The 22,905-nt window shown below is 37.4% G+C and overlaps 1 protein-coding gene across 5 annotated transcripts in view; it reads right to left on the bottom strand.

The window, feature by feature from the left end:
• The window catches only part of LOC306847529 (plectin-like), a gene marked incomplete at its 5' end in the record, with an annotated part of 107,594 nt that overhangs the window by 46,336 nt on the left and 38,353 nt on the right, over positions 1 to 22,905 (bottom strand). The window contains one exon of one of the 5 annotated variants that reach the window (XM_079381502.1): positions 11,041 to 11,386. The exons of 2 other annotated variants lie outside the window; for them this stretch is intronic. In XM_079381502.1, the coding sequence (XP_079237628.1) occupies positions 11,041 to 11,149 (109 nt within the window). Of the gene's footprint in view, positions 1 to 1,783; positions 2,013 to 5,827; positions 6,223 to 11,040; positions 11,387 to 22,905 lie in introns of those variants that run through there. 2 more of the 5 variants (XM_079381500.1, XM_079381501.1) reach the window with 2 other exon arrangements.

Genomic DNA, 22,905 nt, shown 5'->3' on the forward strand with positions numbered 1-22,905 from the left:
GTCTAGGTGACTAAACCAGAGATTCCCTACTGACAAAAAAAGAAAAATGATCTTGAATCAAGATGCTTCTGAAAAACACCATGAGTCTTTTGCTGGCACTGTTTTACTGTTGCATTTACTCCTCAATTTGTTTAGAAGCTTTCAAACGTTCTGCATTTACCTTCATCTCAAATTACCATCATCAGTCTCATCAAACATTTATGTGGAAACTTGCTGAAAGGCGTGCTAAAGGAGTGAAATGTTCCAGAAGTACCATCAGCTGAATCTAGTGGGTTTCACAATGATCAAATGCTTCATGACTAATATAAGAGTGATTACAAAATTCAGTACAAATGCCTCTTTCAGGTCCATTTTTGACTTGATAATGGCATACTTGAGCTAGCATGAAAGAGAATACAAGAAAACTCAAGTGGAGCTGTAGTTGGAGAAGCAGCACATCAGCTCCCTATCACAAGATGAACCACTAAGGCTGATGATATTTCTGATGACCAGCAAGCATGACCTAAATTTAAAAAAAATCCCAAACTTCTGATAAGGCCTCCAAATTTCTGATTTCATCACTATTTCATCAAAACATTGAGATAAGATAATGCAGGACAACCATCTGTATCAAAACAACCGCAGGCAACTGGATGCATGTTGTTGTTCTGTCTTTCGGTTGCCATGGCAGCCACGTCAATTGGCATCACCACATCACTTCCTGTTTCTAAAACCCTCGTACTGTCACGAAAACCAATTCCTGTGACTCATTGTATGAAGTCCTTTATGAAACAATGAACATTTATCTAGTCACCTAAAAACGGATTTAATCATATATTGCAGTTTTACATAGTAAACTGCATGAAACATGCTTGTTATTATTTTGATAACACAAAAAAATTCAGATGCATGTGGAAACATGAAACGACAGGACACAGATGCTGCATTTTACTGAGAATCTGCAGGTCTCTTTAAGACTAAGTACTGATTTCCATCAGTGAGCTGATCTCATAACAGCTCTAAGACAAGTGTAACCACCTGAACAGATGAACAGGTCAAAGGCCGGATAAAAGGGGCACTTAAAATTCCAAGCAAAACATCAACAGACCCTCGTAATGAAAATGTAACGCCTATCAGTATATCTTAGGCCACCGTAAAAGCTTAATGTTCCATGCCACAGAACCAAAGGTTTACAAGGTCTGACAAGGAGAAGCAAAAGATCTGAAAGAAGATGCGTTCCTCTGCACGGCAGCTTTGGACACTCGTAAAACTGAACTCGTAGCTTGAGGGAACGGAGTTTTAGTGTATGAAGTAATATGTCAGTGTAAATTATAGTACAAAATAAATCTAGAACATTTACAATGTTTGAGCTGTGCTGTACTCAAACTATGACCTCTTTTCCAACATGCCATGCACGCAGGACCACAACCCAGATTTGGGATCCGCCTTTGCAAAAGCCCCTCCCTCTGGAACCCAAAAACTTCATTTTGACAGCTTATACTTCTTATTATTGGTTGGAAAGATTACAAGTACATTTCACCTGTCCAGAGAGGACCAATTATGATGCAGAATGATAACATGACTTCACAATTGATTGCATAACAAAAGAAGCCTTAAATATGTGTCAAAATAAAGCAACATCAATAAATGTAATAATCTAGCCAGAAATGATACAATAAGAATGCAAATTTAACTAATTTAATCATACTGACAAACTTATCAAGCAAATATTGTACAAAGATTAAACAGGATATCAAAAATAAATTTAGTATCTAATAGCTAATTTTAAGTATTTCTGCTGTACCTTTTCTTTCATCCATGGCCCTCAGCATCCCCTGGTAATTATGACTTTCATCTGTGAAGACCACGTCACTGCCGACACTGTCGGTGGAGTACGCTCTATAACCTTGATTTACAGCCATCTTTGTGCTTCTGTTCTTGCTGCAAAACCACAGTTGTACACTTTCCACCGATCTGTTTAAACCACCCGAACTGTTTCTCTTCACCCGTCTGGTCTTTCAGAAAGCAAAAGAGAAGATCCATGCAGGCGAGTGGGTGTGTTCCAAGCCAGCTCTTTTCGCCCTCCCTTTTCTAACTTTTCTTCCCCTCTCTACCTCTTCCTTCTTTTTTCACACTTCTTGCTAAATACCTGTCTTTAGGCTATAGATTCGAAGGAAGCTCTCATTTTAGAGGGGTGGTCTCTAATTTTGTGGTTGAAAATGTGTGAAAAAACACCCCAAAATAAAACATTGTGGCACACCACATGTTGACGGCGTATGTGTCGTGAACAATGAGAAATTCAGTACAAAATGAAAATCTCATAATTTACTGTTCTTTTTAAAATATTAGTTTTACTTCTGCTCAGAAGCACAAAAGCCACACATTTCGTGCATACTTTGAAAATGGTTAACGGTTTCCACAACTCACATCTGCAAATACCCTATAACAAGGGAAGCAGCTGTCCTAGGAATGCAACCACCGAAAATAAGTCTGAACACTGCACAAACCACCGACACGTGTCGTAAGTCATTCGTCTGTCCACATTAAAAGCGAAATATCACCACAAAGTGATGAAAATCTAAACATATTTGAGGTTAAATATACAGAATATTGGACCAATCAGATTGCATTATGGGCGGAACTACTCCGAGTGACAGATTAGGAATAGAAACCTACCAACTTTTTGACTGGTTAGGACAAAAACTTCACATGGAATGAGTAAGCTGTTTTTCTGTACAAGCTAATTCGGTAGCATGAAACGGAAATGAGTCACAATCTAAAGCACCAGGGAAGGAATCAAAACGAGGGTCTGTTTCTATCTGGGTATTCCATCTGTTTGGGGTGGGAGGAGGGGTTTGGTGTTCCACCAACTGGGAAATCCCACTCATGAGGGAAAATGTGACTAATTTCAGGAGTCACACACAAAGGCTCTTGTAGTCTCAAGTAGGAGGTTCAGATTTTCACTGTCAGGAGTCGCTGCTGTTCTTTGATTGATGTAGATAGACACAACAAAGACACTATTTCATGAAGTCCTGCCAAAGTCACCCTAGACAGACAAAAATGCGGCTGAGCACAAGAGAACCCCTGTGTATGTGCGGTTGAAGTAAATGCATCTCCTAAAAGCAGCATTTGAAACGAGCGTGCAAATATACAAACATATGATGCAGAGATTCAAAGAGTCTCTGTGTCTCTTGCCCCAAACAACAGACCCTTTTTATCAGTAGCACAAAAAGACAAGTGAGATGTGAATAACTAGTCTCTTTGATGTGTGTGCGTGTGAATGTTGGAGACCACTGGAAGGAATGAGAGGAGTCATATTCCTGAGTGCACAGGTGCTTCAGCTCTTCTTCCATCTCTCTCTATCTTGGAAAGTATGGTAGGCAGATCGCAGGTAGGAATGGAGGATTCTTTGCATTGCAGCACAGGGCTGTGGCCTGTTTGGGCTTGAGCTGGAAGACCTGCTGCTGTCACACACCTGTCTTGGAGCAATGTTGATCGGATACAGTGCTATCGAGAGCCACTAGCAGTGTTTTTAATGACAGATTTTTGAATGAATCATTCACAAACTTCCAAGTTATCTGTCTGAATCAGTCCGATGAATGAACTCAGTGAGTCTGTCAGAGGCTTTTACTAAACTGACATCTAAGTGACTTACTGAACTAAACCTCAAGTCATGCTCGTGCTCTACTTGAATATTTGATCACAACTTAATTTTATTGTGTGCAATCAATATAATATCCTGTTGCACAGCCATCCATATTTCAAATAGTTTTTGTACATCTACGTGTCTTCTTTCTCCAAAGTTGTTAAAAATGTTTCTCTAAAAACTCATAACAGTTCAAAGGCAATTTGTTTAGCTGAAAATGCATGCAGAGATGTGATGTGACTGATGGGGCAGAAGGAGCTCTGAAATCTTCCGTAGCCCAAAACTGTCAGTCGCACATTCCTGTACTGCATGCACCTACTATGAACATACGCTCAGGCAGTAATTCATCCTACACCGCGCTCATAACGCCGCTGCTCCTTACAATAGCTCTTAAGACAAGTTCACGCCAACGACCACTCCTCTAACAGCCTGTCAGACTTGTGAGAACATGTACCAGTTCATTCTTAAACAAGGCCAAAACACTTGCAAAAGATGTTCTGTTCTGCCTTGCCTCACATTCACACTTACACAAAAGGCCATGATTTATCGAATAAAAAAAGAAAAGGTATTTAGGTTTTAGATGGAAACAATACTTTTCTAAAAATATTTTCCAAAAAATTTTATTGGACACACTTTAAAGGGTGAGGGAAAAAAATAACAAAATTGAAAGCAAAATAGCATTGCTTTGGTTACTGGAACAGCATGAAAAGAAATAGGTTTGTAAAGCCTAACTAAATGTCTCCCTCTTGTGGTCACCATTCCCGTTGGATAGAGAAAAGAGAATCAAACCACTTTTATCACTTAATTATGGACAAGGACCATCCTTCATAAATCATTTTTGCACATATGTCTTTGTACGTTGATGTTCATCACAGCTGGCAGCCATGTCTAAACATTTTCAGGCAGTCACTTAGTTTCTGTGGAAAATGAAAGCTGACTGGTTACTGAGGCAACAGACCCAAACATACAGAAGCTGTGAGTTAAGAACAACCCTACAATATTTTTAGTCATTGCGGTTTTGGTTCAGTGAGGCGCACTTTTCCAAAGGGAGGAGATGCTGAGATGCAATTTTTCTCTAACAATACGCATGTGTTTATAGTTAGTGAAACAGCTCTATATACATGTGTGCATTATATAAAGACATGCACTACACGAGTAGTAATTTGTATTTGATCACTTTTAATTATTTAAATTATATTTACATATATATAGAGAGAGAGAGAGAGACCCTGTGTGTGCGTGCGCACATGTATTATATCTTATCTTCATGTATAATACATAATACCTCAATTATATACACATTAGACACTCATACGCATTACCAAATTAAAATATCTAATATAATAAAAATATAAAGTTTTGTGAATGCAATAATTCAGACACTACAGATAGAGCTACTTCTATAATTTCCTTTTTCCATCTATTTGACGAAAAGTGACGAATTTACCTGAATTCAACCAACATATGAATAGATGATAAAATGACTTTTTTGTAGTATTGTTTTCATTTAAAATACTTTTTACAAATATTTTTTTATATAAAAAAATGTAGTATTAATATATTATAAAACTATTTGATAAAATATGCATTTTATATAGCTATTTATATATTTTTCTTTACCTTTTTTTTAACGATTTTTAAATTCTGCTCCTCTGATTGGCCGAGCTTGTAATAGCCTAGCAGTATATTACTCTTACTATATAAAACAGCATAGGCGTTTTGTCTCGCTCCGAATGGGTTTCTCTCACTAGTGTGCGAAGAAAAAGCACAAAAGCACAAACTAAAGTAGAGCTGAAGTCACATACATATGCAATGCAACACTACTGCTCGTGTGATTCCGCTGTAATTATTATGAGATAAAAATAATAATATTTATAAAAATAATTACTACACGAGGAAATGTTAGAATGAAAGTTTAAAATAATGCAAGGTTAAACTTATGTAAACTACGTAAATGCTATATATCAAATAACAGCATGCCAAACTTTAAAAAAAAAACTGTAAAGGACACACAGCCCGGGACATAAGAATGTCAAGTTAACTCCACAACACCCCTCTCCCTCCCCCTTTAACTAAATAACGCGCGCGCACCCGTGCCCGCCCCGCACCCACACACAGAGTTATCGCCCCCCCTCAATCGAACTCCTCCTAGTCGCCAGAATCACACGGCAAAAACCGGTGCCTCCGAACACTAGCACCTACCTGCGCAGCACATCCGGCTGTATAAATGCGGTCCGACTTCACCGCAGCTCATCTCGTGAATGTAGTTCCCGCGTCCGTAAATCACATCCAGGCTGAAGATAGCGAGACACGGCGCAGCTGCCGCGGACATGTCACCCGCGCCAGCCATGATGTTCACAGAGGAAAAACTGTTGCGCTCCTTCTGTGGTTGAGTTTAGTTCCCCAAAGTCTGTATCAGCCTCACACGTTTGGATTCATTAGTTTTGGGACTGAAAAACGAAGGGGCGTCACACTGGGAAAGCAGTGAAAGCGTTACCTCAATACTAGCCCAGCCCATCGCAATGTGTTTGAAGCTGCGCTCACTCCGCTGCTCCAGCTCCGGGACAAACTCTTCTCTCGGACTGCCATTGAAATGTGATTCCTCCCATACGCCGCTGTTACTGATTAAGACCAAGTTTTTTTTCTTCCATTTGTCTAAATCATTTCGGATTTATGCGTCTTTTCTCAGATATTGCTTAACGCATCCTGAAACCATGTTAAAGGAGACACCTAATTAGACCTAATTAAAGAAGTTTAACCTCCACTATAAGTTTGAAAGCTAAACTCCTATAAAAATGATCACAAACTAGATTGTTTAAATTATAGGACGACAAATTATATTAAGTTAAAATATTATTTTATCACTTTTTTTAACCTAAAAACGCTAAATATTAATAAATAATCGCATAACTTTCTAGTGTTTTGCTTAAAAAGCTTTAATAGTATGATATTTGATAGGTGTGTAGGTGTAGATATAGGTGATAATTGGGGCCCCTGGCTAGTGGCACTAAAAACGATTTTGGTAGCTCCCATAAACACTGACGGAAAGACACTGCTCAATGTCACTGTGAAATTCCAATACTGGTGATATATTATTGTTAGGCAACAAGTGTCATGCTATCAATTTACAGCAGCAGTTGAGAAATCAAAAAACAAATAGTTGAATCTGATCTTAATTAATTAATTACCTGATCATAAATCACATTTACAGCCAATGTGCTGTAGAGCTGAGACAAAAACAGCAAATAAAATAAGAAACATTGCGTAATGGGAAATAAAATAAAAAGGGGTAATATTCAGAGGAACTTCAACTAATGCTGCTATATAATGTTTTTTGTTTAGTAGATTTTCAAACCGAAATGTGTTTTAGCTACGGGAAGCACGTGTGCTTCGATGTTCAAAGACTTTGTTGCAGTGCAGGTAATTCAATATTTGAATAGGTATGCAAACAAAGGCAGTGCCAGTACAGGTGGGACGTGTTGAGCTGGCCAACTATACTTCCAGTTCACAGCATTCACAATGCTTTTTTTCCTCACTAGGGAATTTCTTCTTTCCCAGCCTCGGGCATCTTCACCGGAGATACTGTTTTCTTTAAATCTTATTGTGAAGAGCTTCTGCCATACAAATAACCTGACTTTAAAAGCCAACGAGAATGAATTATGTAATTAATCCATATAATGAATACATATAAATGGGGTGGGTAACAAAACAGACTTTGACTCAACCCAAAATCCTCAGAATCACGAAGATGACAGTAAATATTGTGCTGTTTGTGAGTCATGCGACATAAGAACTTCATTTGAAGGAATTCTTCATAGTTGACTCATTTAGAAAATCTGACTCACTCGCTCTGTACCACATTACATCTGCAACACAGGAAATGTGAGCTTTTATGGTCCTGTGTACGAAAAGCACCACTTTTACCTCAAGAATTCGCACAGTACATTCTAACAGCGAAAAATACATTATGCTCAGCTTTTACATCCCATAGACTTATTCCACCAAAAAAAAAAAAAAATAATAATAATTGGTAGTACACGACTACATGATAAATCTGTAATCTGTCTCGAAATGGGGTGAACACATGCAACATAAGGTGGGGAGATAATAAGAAGCCAGAAAGACTTCAAAAAGCGTTTGAAAGGGAAATTTGGTTCATACAGATGTATTTCAGCTGATGTTAGCAGGGACTTGTAACCCGAAGGTTGTGGGTTCAAGTCTCAGGTCCGGCAGGGATTGTAGGTGGGGGAGTGAATAACCAACACTCTCTCCACCCTCAATAACACAACTGAGGTGAGACCCTTGAACAAGGCACCGGACCCCCAACTGCTCCCCGGGCGCCGCAGCATTGGCTGCCCACTGCTCCAGGTGTATGTTCACTACTGTGTGTACACTTGGATGGGTTAAATGTAGAGCACAAATTCTGAGTATGGGTCACCATACTTGGCCACGCACCACTTCCCTTTCCCTTTAAATGCGTCTATAAAATTCACGGATGTTTTTCTGACTGCTTCGCGGCTGTCTGACTGCAAGCAAAAATATGGTGCTTATCTTCAGAAGAACTTATCTAATCATCAGAGTTGATGGGTGACTGAGAAATATGTGTCGTAGTGAAAGACGAAAGATATGATAAAATATTAGATTTTTCTGAAGATAAGGGATTTCCTATATCCTATATAGATAAAGGAATTCTATAAAACTAACTAACTATAATAGCAAGGTGTGGTCAGAACACTACACTGCACATCGTGAAGAGGTCAGCCCCCTCCTAAAGGGTTACTTAAAAAAAAAAAAAAAAAACATTGAGACACTGAATGTATAATAGAATAAGCCTCCACAATCACTACCTTATGACCAGGTCTATAAATGTACAAAAGCAATTCTACAATACAGGATATGCTTGCCTACTTTAAATCATAAAATCATCTCTTCAAATGATATTTCAACCACATTAAACCAATTATCTCATGTCCTTAAATAGTTAATAACTAAAATGTTATATACCTGAACTTTTCAGTATCATTTATGCAAAGTTTTAAATTCATGGAAATTTTTGAAGTTTTTTGGGAAACGTTTTATTTATATTTGTTTAAATTAAATTCAATAAAGAAAACAAAAGTTATTATAAATGAAGAACCAACCATAAATACAATAACTTAATATTTTTAAGAGTATAATAGTAAAAAAGGTTAAAGTATTATTATAGATATTTGCTTAGGGATCATATGAGCACACATCTAATGGCTGACGTGTTTGAAAGCTCGATAGTCGAGATCTTCATGTAACTCACTGGTATGAGCGTGGGTGTTTTCGTCGTATCCAGGATACACACATCACTCACAGAGAGTAAACTGTGGTGGCACCATGTGCAGAGGAAGAGCGTTCTTAATTTAAACTGGCTATGGTGAATTCCCAACATAACCATACTTAAACTTGCCACAGCCAGCTGACATTTAAATGCAACTTTACACAACTACCCTTTACTATGGCCGGTGCATAGGGCACCGGACATACAAAATTATTCTATTTACACACAGCAACTGAACGACCTTCAGCGATCAAAGAGGCCACAGCTGACCTAGATTCAACTGGAACACGACTGAGTCTCTTAAAACTGACACAACCTTTTGTGTAATCCTTATCACCTGCTTCTGAAGTGAAGAGCAACCGCTGGCACAGTCGCCACAATTCACCTCATAAAACCCCAACCGAGTCAGTACACCCAGAAAAGGGAAAGTACATAGCATAGGGTTATACCTTGAACGCACACAACCTTGAAGTTGGTAAGATTTTTGATGTTTTTGAAAGTCTCTAAAAGCTGCATTTAGTAAAAACAGGAATATTGTAACAATTTAAAATAGACGATTTCTATTTAAATATATTTTCAAATGCAACTTGTTTCTGTGATGGAAGACCTGAATTTTCAAAACTGAAAATACTCAGAAACAGCTTCACTAAAATATACATTATGGAAGGAAAAACAACTCATAAGATCATGTATTTTCATCAAGGAACATCTTAAACTAAAACTGCACAACACAAACTGGAGTTTCAGGTTTATCTCTTTAAGATGAGACCACAGGAACATGCAAGCTGGCGAACGCTGCCCAGGTGTTTTAATGCAACGAAACCTGTCCTCCAGCAACAACAACCCTCATTTACCAGTCAAACGAGCCTTGAGTACATATCTAACGCCCAAGGGCCACACCCAGTCCCGATGGACAGATTAACAACAGAACAATAGTGAATTATTCTGAAAATGTGCCACGCAATTAAACTTTTTCATCAAAGAAAGACTCATCTGTTTTACCTCTGCAAAAAACAGCATGCATTTGTTACCTTTGTATCCATATTATTTAAAATAATCACTTATGCATATAAATGCAGTGTTCTTATACACTGTGTTTGCCATCTCTTTTAAATAAATTGAATGAAGGATTAAATTGACTTCCTTTGCTGAACAAAACAGGGAGGGATTTCAAAAACACTGCCACCGAAAGCAACACACCATCAAAAGCAAGGTCGTCTGAGAATGTTTTGCTCTTGATAATGTGAGACAGCGACATTAGAACTGTTATTATGCAAATAACACACCATTCAACAACACAAATAAACACACAATATGTAAATCATGGCTTATTAATAAGTCAGTATTTACTATTGGTAGAAAAGCGTCCCACTGTTTGAACGTGACAGTATCCAAGAACACGCCCCTGGACACGGGTCACCTTTACACACCTCTATCTATTTAAACAGACTGCCAGATAAAGGGCAGGTTTGAAGGTTAGGTTTAGGGTGTGCGCCCTCAGGAAAAATGTCCCTGCAACCCTCACAAGATTACTAGATGATAACAGCTTTTAAGCGTGTCTTACAGTACAACGCCTTAGGCTAACCCTGTAAGGACAACTGAAACCAGGTGGCTTCATCTAGACACTAAGAATAACAATTTGCATTCTCGACATACCAGTAAGACTCTCCTGAACATGAGAAAAAACTCTGTACATCGTTGTCAAGCTGTAGACATTTACATTCATAAAAATAATAATAATAGTAAAAGGTGCTCAAACCACATTACAAATTACAGGTTTTACTACAAACGCCTGCCAGAATAGTAAATCAAACCCAAACAGAGTGCTTCAAATGAGTGAGCTTTATGCCACAGGCAACAGCGTGCATCTGCAACTCATCAAAATTCACAACGTCATCACGCACGTCCAGAACATAAAGGGTTAACCCTGCAGTTTCAACACAACAGGAAAAAAAAAAAAACAGAGAGGGAGGGAAATTGAGGGTGTGCTGCACATGTGTACAGAGAGAACAACAGCATGCACGCTGGATAAAAGCTGTCCGATACTATCAGAACACTGATACGAAAGTTTTTCTAGCTTTAAGTGCATAATTTTGTTTCTTCTTACCTTCGCTGACTTGTCTTCGCTGCATCCATTTCCACACGATTATCAAGGTTGTCACATGCCCCAAAACCACCAGGGTTGGGAACACCGTTCCAGAAGGATTTGCCGGCATTGGGCCTGGGATAACTTACAGTTTGTGAGCTCTGCTCACCGGAGCAAGCCTTGAGGTGAAAGGTGAGGAAGAGGAGGGGGGAGGAGGCTGGGGGCTTTAAATGTACTCAGCAGAATAGTTTCTCCAACTACGAGTGCTCTACACGACAGCTGCCCCCCTCCTTCTGCAGTTTTTTTTTTCTCCCCGTCTCGCTCTCTCTCAGCTCGTGACTAAGAGCGCTGGTAAAAGCGTTTGAGCTTCCTCCACCTCCCGCCCTCCTTTCTCAACCTCTCTCGCCAGGACCAATAGCTCAATTCCTGCGTACTTTTAGTTTTTGCGCTCCGTTGAAGCATGCTCACTCACTCCAGTTCGTTCTCTACAGTCTTATGATTCAGAAGAGATCATGATTCTGCATGGCAACTACAGTTGTTCTCTTATAATCCATTGTTGGAGCTTTTTTCCTGTCTACTCCGGCTCGAGTCTCCATCTCAAGTTAATAATACATGAGTGAGGTTTGTTTTTGGGAGTGCACACACACACACACACACACACACATTCATTTGCCCTCAGCGGCTGATAAGAGTCTATATCTACCATGCTATTACATAACATCTCGTTCCAATGTTTTTTGGTCTGCAATATGAAAAAAAACTTTTTTGTACTGGATTTTGTCTAGTTTACTGTAAATTTATAATTGTACATGACCTATTAGAATGATTTTCTTGTACTTTCTCTGATTCATTATGTAACTGGACTGTACTTCCCGCAGAAAATGACTCCCATATGTTTTCCAGCTTCAGCCACGTGCTGTATCTTTCCAGACGCCCCTGCAATTAAAGGGCCCTCATGCATGAACTTTCATTTCTAAACAGCGGGAATGCAACAAAACGCCAAGCTGACTGAACAGATGCATTAGACATCCTACCACAAAGAAAGTCAACATATTATTGCTGAACAAGCCAATGTATTATTAAGGACTGAAAGCATGAGGACATGCAGAACCTAGAGCACAATTATCTGCAAATTAGTATTTCTGCAAGTGCTGTGCTAAAGGATATTATTCCAGAATGTTTGTTTCCAAACATACTGCTCATGGCACACCCAAAGGCATAAAACACACACACACACCCACACTGTGCATAATCATATTAAAGGACTGGAGCAATGTACAAAGTAATGACATTAAAACTAAACTCTCACAAGCACCGCTGTTTTAAAAAAGTGACAATGACCAGCTTGATGATTCATGGCCATGTGACCAAACTGCAGGGAGGGTAGTTAAACACTACCGAATAAAGACACCACAAATAGAGCCGGCGACACATTAAACGTGACTCATGCTATGCATAGACGAGGCGACGAAAGAGTTTAAAAGTAGAAGAGAATCCAGGTCAGGTATGTACCTATGCAACAACCCTAAGATACGATCACTCACTGGTTGTAAAAACTTACACGCCAATACACTCCCCACCAGGAATAATTTTCCAGCTTACTGAGAATAAAATAAAGGCAGGTGAGATAGACAGATAGACATACAGACAGACACACCCATGTCTGCCTATGCAAGTTTAAAGGGCTGATCTGGAAACTGCTGATGGATAGAACCGAAATGGCGTCCCCTACAGGCCACACTCTGACCTCACTTCCTTTAAGCAAATTAAATATCAGACATAAAGGAGCCCATGTGCTTCAGCAAAGCCTCCTAAAAAAGGGTCAAAATCAGTGCTCATACAGCTTTAGTTTATATATAGCCCACAAAAATAATAAGAAAAGGTCTTCAGTTCCAACCTACCATCGGGTCGAGATCGGCAGCAACAGCAGCAGAGGTTCATGTCGAACAAAATTGGCCCTTCTATCGTTCTCAAGCAAAATACTGACACCAACTGCTAATGTAGCACTTCTGACCTCAAGACATTGTATGCTGATCAAATTCAGAGGGGCGTACAGCAGTCAGAAGCGGGGGAAAAAGAGAAAAACATGGAAGGAAACAGGGAGGGAGAAAAAAAAGAGAAAGAAAGGGTAGCGGGTTTTATTCAATCCAAATGTTTTCCGTTGTGGAAACTGCATCTCTGGACTGGTGGTAAAGTTCATTATACACTTAACTGTATAAACATAGCAAACTGACTTATTTTCTTACTTTTTTGAGAAGTATTTGGAAAAAAAAGACTATGGTGCAAACCCGCATATATAACAAAGATCTCATTGTATAATGCCTCTGAAGTAATAAAGCAGTGGGCTGTCCCTAAAAAAGCTAGAATTAGAAAATAAATGGGAACCTCAACTACTGGGTTTGCAAATCTGGACTCCCGAACAACTGCAATTTAAGTCTGCTGGGGTTTAAGAAATAGATTTTAGCAGTAAATCCATCATGGTTTCAAATTCTTAAGGGAGTAGTGGGTGTACCAATAATAGCAGCCTTGAAAATATAAGGAATACAGATGGAAAATGTGGTAACTTATTGGACTTTGGTAGATGTTAACTATATTACTAATACTAGGTACCAACCAGTTAGGAAACTCCACATCTACTCTTCAAGAAACGCCTTTTAGGACATCTAACAAGGAAAAAACCATTAGCATGCAGATGTAAACTGCAATAAACCAAGTGACGTGTTTAACTCAAGAGATACTCACAATCAAATGATGCAGTTCTATGTCAGCACAATTAAATAACATTTGTCAAGTTTCAGAAACAAAAAAAGATGGCCTTTTTAACATTCATTTATTTGAGTGTCCCTTTAAATATGCAAATCCAATGTTGCCTACCTTGGCCCTTTTGGATCAAATCCTCCATGTAGGATCTACCATCATCAATCTCCATTATAGCTTGTTTAAAGCAGTTAGTCTGATTTACTAAACTGAAATCACTTAGAGGACGACAGCGTTTCCCTTTTCATCTCTTACCCCGTTTGTCTTTATTTCACTCAGCAGTCTGCGCTAAAGCGGGAAATACAGTTTTTGGCAAGATTGAGTTGGCAACATCTTAATGTGATCATCAAGACTACAGAAGCAGGCATGTTTCTTGCCCATTTCAAAAGGAGAAAGAGGGGAAAAAATGAATGGATGTTAATTGGTCTCAGATCTCAGTTATTCTGTGTCATTTATCTGCCTGGGAAAGGAAACTTCTGGAGCAAAGGATGAATGGTTTGTTTTAAAACAGCGCACCACCCCAGCTGTAAATGCATCTCGGTCCCATGATAATTTATGAATTAAAGGTTTGTCCTAACTTTAAATATAAAGTTTTTGTAGATATATTTAAACAGTAGGTGGCAGTATAGAGTTGAGCAGCTGTCTTTATACTGTGAGAGGGTTGTAGGCTACATCTTGTGCCACGACCTATGACCCTTTTGTGCCGTTTAAAAGCTGAACCAAGATGCCAGAAAACCGTTGCCTTTAAACTCTTTGAAAACACTTCAAAGACAAGCACATATAAAATAAACTAAAGTCTTTTGAAGTCTTAATTGCAGGGATTGAATGGCATACAATTAAATTTTGTCCCTTTTTTTTAATAAGGATTGATTTACTATTTGTCCTCTTAAAAGCATAAGTTTCCCTAACACTCCTTTAGACTTTAGGGAGCCCATAGCACATATCACTTTCAAATAGCTTTGTGGGCGCCTGTCCTTCTGGCCTCATAAATAGTCTGTCTGAGAGCGGCATGACGATTGCAGCAGCCATTTTGCCTCAATTCCGGTGTTATTGATTTGCAACAGGCTCTTTTGTGTTTTTCAAAAATGCAACAAACAGCTCCTGTCCTTCATTCTTGAACAATAATTTCATAATAGCCCACAAACAGCACAGAAAGAAAAATTCCAGCTAAAACGGTTTACTAAGAATGTTGTACTTTTTGCAACTCCTGTGTCATTATGACGTACATAAAGCAGTAACTTTTACTACCATCAAAGTGCATGAGGAAAGGGAAGACAGAGAGAAAGACTGAACAAGCATGATAAGCACCTCCACATGGGGGTCTCTGCTCTAAAAAGGGCATCGCAGAACCCTTTTCTGCAAAGCTCTGAAGGTCAGACATCTGGCATATGGACACAGCATTTCTGAGACACTCTTTCACAGCAGACCCTTTCCATATTAGGCCCATCTGATTTGTTCTAATGATTACAGTAAATAACGTCTGGAATGGGATTTTCAAGGTATTACGGTCATCTCAATACATCTAGTCTCATGTATTTGAGTTTCTGCCATAAGTTAACACAGTTGTTTTGTATGCCTTTTATATTTCACATAACTTTACAAACTGGTTACACATCATTCAGTTCTTCAGAATAGTAAAGCCCGAGGCACATATAGTAAAAGCATGAATGAAAGGGAGGGATCTTCACCTGACCTGCAGTACTAATGCAACTGAACCTGTTTATCATATCATTCCTTAAACTTTAACAAGAAAGTACGTGTAGTAGTACACGTGGGCATGGTTCACTTCATCAGAGTTTATAAATTAGTTTATAATATTGGAAGCAGTAGAAATCATAAATCCTTGCAAGACTAAGCAACTATGCAAACACACACACACACACACACACACAGAAAGAAGTGTATCCTTTGGGCAAAATTCAATGATGTTATCATTTCAACTTCCTAATAAAAATGATGATCTAAAAAACTGGATGTGCATCAGACCCCATTGCATAATAGACTCTGACAAAAATAAAATAAAATAAATTCTAATCTCACTATCTCTTGAATTTATACAGTAAGCTGCCTGCAAAATCAGACGACAAGTTGAGATTGGTGGATAATGAAACTTTCAACAGGGGTTTTTCCACTGGCGTTACAGAACCAAACAATCAACACTACTAGACAGTATGTTTAGACTCAAGAGGTTTATAGTCAATAAAGGAAGAGTCAGGAGAGTTTGTACAGAGTCAAGCGCAAATCCTCACAAGGCCGTAAAATGTATAAGGAGGTGTTTTGGAAGAATCCCTACAATAACACGAAAATAACTCCAGTTTTCAAAAAGAAACTAAGAATGTGTGTGCTGGATCATGTAAAATGATCTAAAGTAGCTGTTTTACATCGTGTGGAATATTCTACGCGTTTCATCCATTTCTGAGGAAACAAATCATGTTTAACAAACAAGAAAATGTATTTATGAATCCCACACCCACAAAAAAATAAAAATCAATCTTTCCTTATTATATTACCAAAACAGCACTGCACCAACAACATCACCTTGTCTCGCCAAAACACAGATCAAGGCATAATCATGTTGGACTATAACAGCTTTGTGCTAGAAAATTATCACTTAAAAAAACGTTAAAATATATAATATATTATAATATATAATATAGAAAATAAAAATAAATGTTTAAATAATTGTTATTTTTAAATTACCTATTATATTTAAATACTTTTAAATTAAAAAGTGTATAAATACTACCTTTTTTTTAGTTCGACAGATGAGCATGAATGCTTGTTGAACAGATGTTTCAAAGGACACTCTGTGAACCTCCAATTCATGAACCTTTGGTTTCGAATGTGGTGTTTCGAAGGAAAAATCCATAAATCAACATCATATGCTTTATTTACAGTAATAGGTCACTTAAATATAAGCATGCACCAGAAATAGAGGACAATAATTATAACTCCTTGTGTTTCATAATGGATAATTAAACCTAATGAAAGGCAAATGTGTTAGTGCTGAAAGGACGTTTTTTTGCTTCATCTCCCTTTAGCCGTCGCTATGATACCTACATACACAATCATATGTGCTAATGGATGCTGATGGAAAATACAGCTATAGTACTAGTAAGATTTAGACAATGGTGCCTATATTTGCAGCATCTGGTGATATATATGAGGCCTAACTCCAAATGTGTAGAAAGAAACATGGCTTACGGATGGACCGTAGAAAAAAAAAAAAAAAAGAAATCATGGAAAAATTACATCAAGCTCTCTTGGACTCAAGTCGGAGTGTCTGTTTCACGTCACACATTTAATACTTTGAATAATACATCTGTGAAAGTACTACAGAAATATATATATTATATATACCCATTCTCAGAAACTGTATATTTGGCATAAGGGGTAATAAAAGCTGACTTTAACCAAACTACACACTGCCCTCTGGTTATATATCAGAATGAAATAAAGGAATTACTGACATATCCAAATCATCCATCACCAGATTATGACAGTAATACATTTAACTAGACACTCTTTCATGATTTCAAAAACAATTTCGAAATTGTCTGAGACTCATTTTGTGAGACATCTGCATCTCATAAATACTGATCTGAATTCCAGTTGTTCCAAAATTCCTATTTATTCATTGACAGAGAACGAATTATCAGTCACCCCTAAAATCTTATACAAGGTTTATATATGCAATCTGTCTCCCATTTCAATCAGTGTTTCTAGAATTGAATAGAAGTTTCACAATCTGTTCAGATTTCAGATATTTGGCTAGAAAGCAGCACACACCCTGCTGAAAATTCCAGCGTATGTTGTGTTTTGGATGCTAGTGTACTGGTATGTCTAAAACTTCTAAACCATCAAGACCATATTAGTTGACCACCTTAATTTGCTGCTATAATAACTTAATGAACAAGTCTTCGTTTGTCAGCTTCAAATCAGCACTATATAGCTTAACAAAAGTACCAAAGATCATGGGAATACCATGTTTTTGAAAATATAGCATAATAACATAACTTCCTTTATTTTGATTTTTATTTTTTACTTTGAGATCGTTTTGAGGTTAAATACAGATTTAAAATCATAAGATATAGTTTAATAGCTATGATACTGTTTTTGAAATCAAATCATTGCATAGCTATGAAAGGAAACATCTAACAATGCTTTGGAAAAAACAGTTCATCTTAAAAACATAACGCTATACATAAAACCAAATAAGAAATAAAAAAGTTATTAAATAAGCATGTGTCCTATACTTCTGAAACATCGATGTCTCATATTTTAGAGCAGTCAATACAATTTGGGAGAGAAATCAATCAGATCTGTGTATGTGAAAATATTTAGATGTAACCCCTTTTGTAATCGTTAACGTTTTCATAAGTAACTAATTTAATTACACATTTTTTCCTCAGTAATTGTAACAGATTACAGTTACTTTTATTTTTGTAATTAAATTACATGTAACTAGTTACTCCCCAACACTAAACATCAGGCTATATATCAAAGTACCATGGTTTTAGAATCAGACAGCATCACAATACCATGTCCATGGAACAATTAAAGAACTAAGGAACACTTTATGAAAATTCATGCTGGATGGACAACGTGAGGTATTTGTTGAGACTTGTGACTTCTGAAATGCTATTTTTGCTTACAACTGGTTAAAAAAAGATTAAAAAATGGTTGAGAATCGATTCCCCTTGAGAAAGAGGAAAAATGAACATTTACCAAGTGAAAACAGTCAAAGTTTCTCTCAGAAGCCAAGCCACAAGTAGTGCACAAGTCCATCTGTAAGTCATTGCCTGACGCTGAAACTGATTTAAGGTGAAGCTGGGTAAACAAAAACCTTGTGTAGTCTGAACCCCCGAAGAAAAGGAGTTTAAATCACGCTGATCTGCAAAGCCTCAACTATGCATATGTCATCAGTCAACAACAGCATAAAACAATTAGACACTCTCCAAACAAATAACACCACCAATGAGTGGTAGTTAGCTGCCATGCATACTTATAGAGATACTGTCCATCATTTTAGACCTCACACTCATTTGAGCATCTCTCAGACAGTAGCTGTTCCATGAAGTCCATCACACAGAAGGAGCATTGAAGAGGGCAGTTCATAAAACAAACTAAGGATCTCATTGAAAGCTTCTGGCAGATAAAGTGTTCCTAAAACTCCCGTTTCCCTTCGCAACTGGCGCTTCTCACGCATTCCAACGCTTAGTTTATGGGGTGGAATTTATTGCACATGGTTGTTCTCCAAATCATTCAACACACCCCTGCACTCTGACATTATGGGGCAGGGAAAGATCTTAAACATGGGACAATGAGCATGTGAACACAAAGAAACATTCACATGCACTAACTTTTGACGAAACATACTATACTGCAAACAAAAACTCAGACACACTGTCTACTTGGTGCACAATCGTGCAAAAATGCTCATACATTATATTAACCACGCCATAAGCAAGAAGTTAGTGAAGATTGTGCAAGAAGACCCACAGGCCATTACCAGCCAGAGGGGAACTCATTCTTTAAAATGAATGTTTTTTTTGTTTAGTATTTTTTACACAAAACACTTAACGTATTGAGTAATGTGAAAACAAACTGATTTATGTTTTGGGAGTTTACAGATGCAGTCTACATATTTCTCAACTCACACTTACGCAAAACAAGCAGATTTCATTAATTAAATGCTACTTTATACACCCCAATTATCTAGCAATTATCCAAAGATAAAGACAGGTGTTCCTGTTCCCAATGTGTTTACGTTACAGAGTGTTTTATTTAACTAACAGCATTACAGTCATATTATATCCAATATAAAGAAACAGTATGGCATACAAAAACCAACTCTGGTTCTCAAAAGTTAATTTATCAATATGACGGAACATGTAAACTGAATACAAATTACTAAAACTAATATCTGTCTGTCAAAGAAAGCCTATTAAACATTAAACAGCCTATTAAACAGAACCTTTGTCTTGAAAAACTTTGGTTTTCTATTAAAACATTAGTTACACGATTTTCTTTTCATTTTAATTTAACTTCAAATTCAAATTACAAATGTTTACTACCCTAATTTAAATTCAGGAATTTCTATTAAATTCTAAATGGCACACAACATTGCTGCCTAAAAACACCTTTTAGTACTAATTTACTCTCATACGTTACTAATTCATTAAACTGACTAAAATTAGTTTCAGTCTTAACTATTAAGACTTCCAGCTGAACAGCACCCCATTAGTTCAAAAATAACTTATCTAGAAGAGTGTGATGACAGTGATGGGAACCTAATATAATCTAAGTAGGAGCAGGAAGACAACCATGGCAACAGGAGAGGATGCAGGAAGGTCTACTGAATGACTAATCAGCCCAATATCCTCATGTGATGGGCGCAATGTTGCCTCGGACGTGAGCGAGTGAGTCAGCACTCTGAGCGCCTGCTGGGTGTGGTCAATAACGATCAACTGTCACCACAGCAACCTAAGATGACTCATGCAGACAATGAGCAACGACTGAAGGTGCCCATAACAGCGGCCATAGCCAAAAGCGGCATGATCACTAGCAACACTGGAAAACAAACCAGCACATTAAGCTAGACTTTTTCCTGGAACAGGCATGTAATACCTTTTTTTTTTCTCTCTGAGTTCACCTAAAAATAAAACAGAATATAAAACACTGCATCTAAATAATGACATATGATAAAGTCAGCAGTTTCAAAGCTCATTATGAAGAATCCTTTTATTCTAATTTATGATTTGGAGAAATATCTTTCTAGATTTTTTGGTAATCTAATTTAAATATTATTGAATTTATAGAGTGAAATTGCAGAGTCATATCATTTATTACACCATTTAGCTACAACTGGATAAAAACTGGTAGTTCATCAATACTGATACGACTCTGTAATTCTTTCTGTACTATTTGTGCTATGGACATGAATCATATGGCATATTGAGAAGAGATGTACTGCAAAAAAATCCCATAGACTTACATTAGAGGACTTTTCTGGCTAATAAAAACCACCAAGCAACCTAGCAACATCTTCGAAACCACCCAAACTAAATTTGTGATTATGAATATATGTTGCTTGCTAAACCAATGACATCATCTGTGATATGAATGAGGGGAAAGTTCAGTCAACAGCTCAACCGCAATACAGGTGCAAATATGAACAACTGTATTATGTTACCACATTATTAACGCTGGAGCCTTAGAGATATCTTTAAGAAAACTTGAACACAAACCTAAGTACACCAGGAACTTCAAGTAGCTATGAATGCAATGAACACCGATACAAAATCCATAAAAGCACAACATGTGCCCTCTGGCGGTAACATTAATAACACTGGGACCATTTGGTGACTTGGGTGTGGTTCTTGGGGAAGTGCATCACCAAAAGGCCTATTTACTTCCCTAAAATTTACCACCATGACACCCTGCCAAACAGGAAACTTGGAGGCATGTGATCAGATTTCTTAGCAGCATGTAAAACCATGTGTGAAAGCATTGTTCTGCCAATCAGAAATACAGTTTATATGACATTTGTTACTTATCTTTACACTCACAACACACTAAACCCCTTACAAAGCATTTTAGACTGCACAAAGGCATTAACATGCAAAAGACATGTCTATGCGAGTGTGTTTTTGCATGCGCACACAAGTGCTTAAATTAGATACAGGGATAATAGTTACAATCATGTCTGTTGGTGCACAAAGATGATCCTGGCTGAGTCAGATCCTGGACTCCACCAGTGTGGCGAGATCCTCAGCCGCCCAGTCTCACGAGGACTTCTCTGAACTATTATGTGGTACCACGCCACTTTCCAGAACAGGCTTGGCACTGCCACAGAGCCCTCAGCTTAGTAATTTAACTGCCAATTGAGCTGAATGTCAGTTATATAACAAAATGATGAGGAATTAAAAGCATATGTCCAGGAAAAGTCTAACATTTCCAGACAAAGTGTGCAAAGGCGCAACAGGAGACGTTTCTGAAGGAGATGTTTACTTATTTTCATTTTCTTTTTATGAAAACCAGGCTTTAGACAGACCAACTAATTTGTTTGGTTGTCTCATAATCGTGATTTCTTTTATTTTCATATCCTGTCTTACATTTGTGTTACCCTACCCAAGTTTTTCTTTTAAAGAAACTAACTTTTATTTACAAATGATTAACTAAATTGATTGAAAGTGACAGTAAAGTCACTGATAATGTTGCATTGATAATGTAAATAAATGCAGTTGTTTTGAACTTTCTATCCATCAAAGTCACTGAATCACTGTGTCCATAAAAATATTAAACAACACCAACATTGATAACAATAAGAAATGCTTCTTGAACACCAAATCAGCATATTATATAGTTATACTTATATGTATTTATCATTTTTTCCATCAAATATAGCCTTTGTGAACATTAACATAAAAAAATGATAGTGTGTATTTTTAGAGTTTTATTTAAGAATAAACATCCCTCTTTTGGCTATAAAAAAAAAGTACTGTCATGCTAATTCTTTAATACAGTAGTCAGCATTTGAAGTGGATCAAATCCTTTCATCAAAATTGTCCTAAAACCTAAAAACAAAATGTGTTCTTGTCTTAGGACAACTTTGATGAATTTTTTTGATCCACTTCAAATGTTGACTACTGTATATATAATACTATGGTACTAAATTATTACCAAGTTTATGTAGCATAGCATTTACATCCAAGGTACTTCAAAGGATACCATGGTACTTTATAACCAGTACTTAATAATGGTTTAGTCATATGACTCAAAAAGGTTAAATTTACCCATGTTTTTCTCATTATACTCCCTATGAGAGTCATACCCAGATGAGCAGATGTTTGACGTTTGATGCCAAACGTCTTGTTGTCAAATGTCTTGGCTCTTGTTAAACATTCCCTTCCTTACCAGAGACAGACAAGCTTCCCACACCTACAGCTCTGAGAGAAACAGCAACTTACCTGAAAAACAAGAGAAAGTAGAAAACATTAGCATTAACATTCATAGTTTACACATTTACACCCTCAGTGGCTAATGCTCCCCACCCTAAAAATAGTTCTTAGGTGTTAGTTTGAGTGCTGACGTATAAACCGACATCTGTTTTTATAGGAAAAGTTG

Source organism: Barbus barbus, assembly GCF_936440315.1.
Source record: "Barbus barbus genome assembly, chromosome: 27".
NCBI lineage: Eukaryota > Metazoa > Chordata > Actinopteri > Cypriniformes > Cyprinidae > Barbus > Barbus barbus.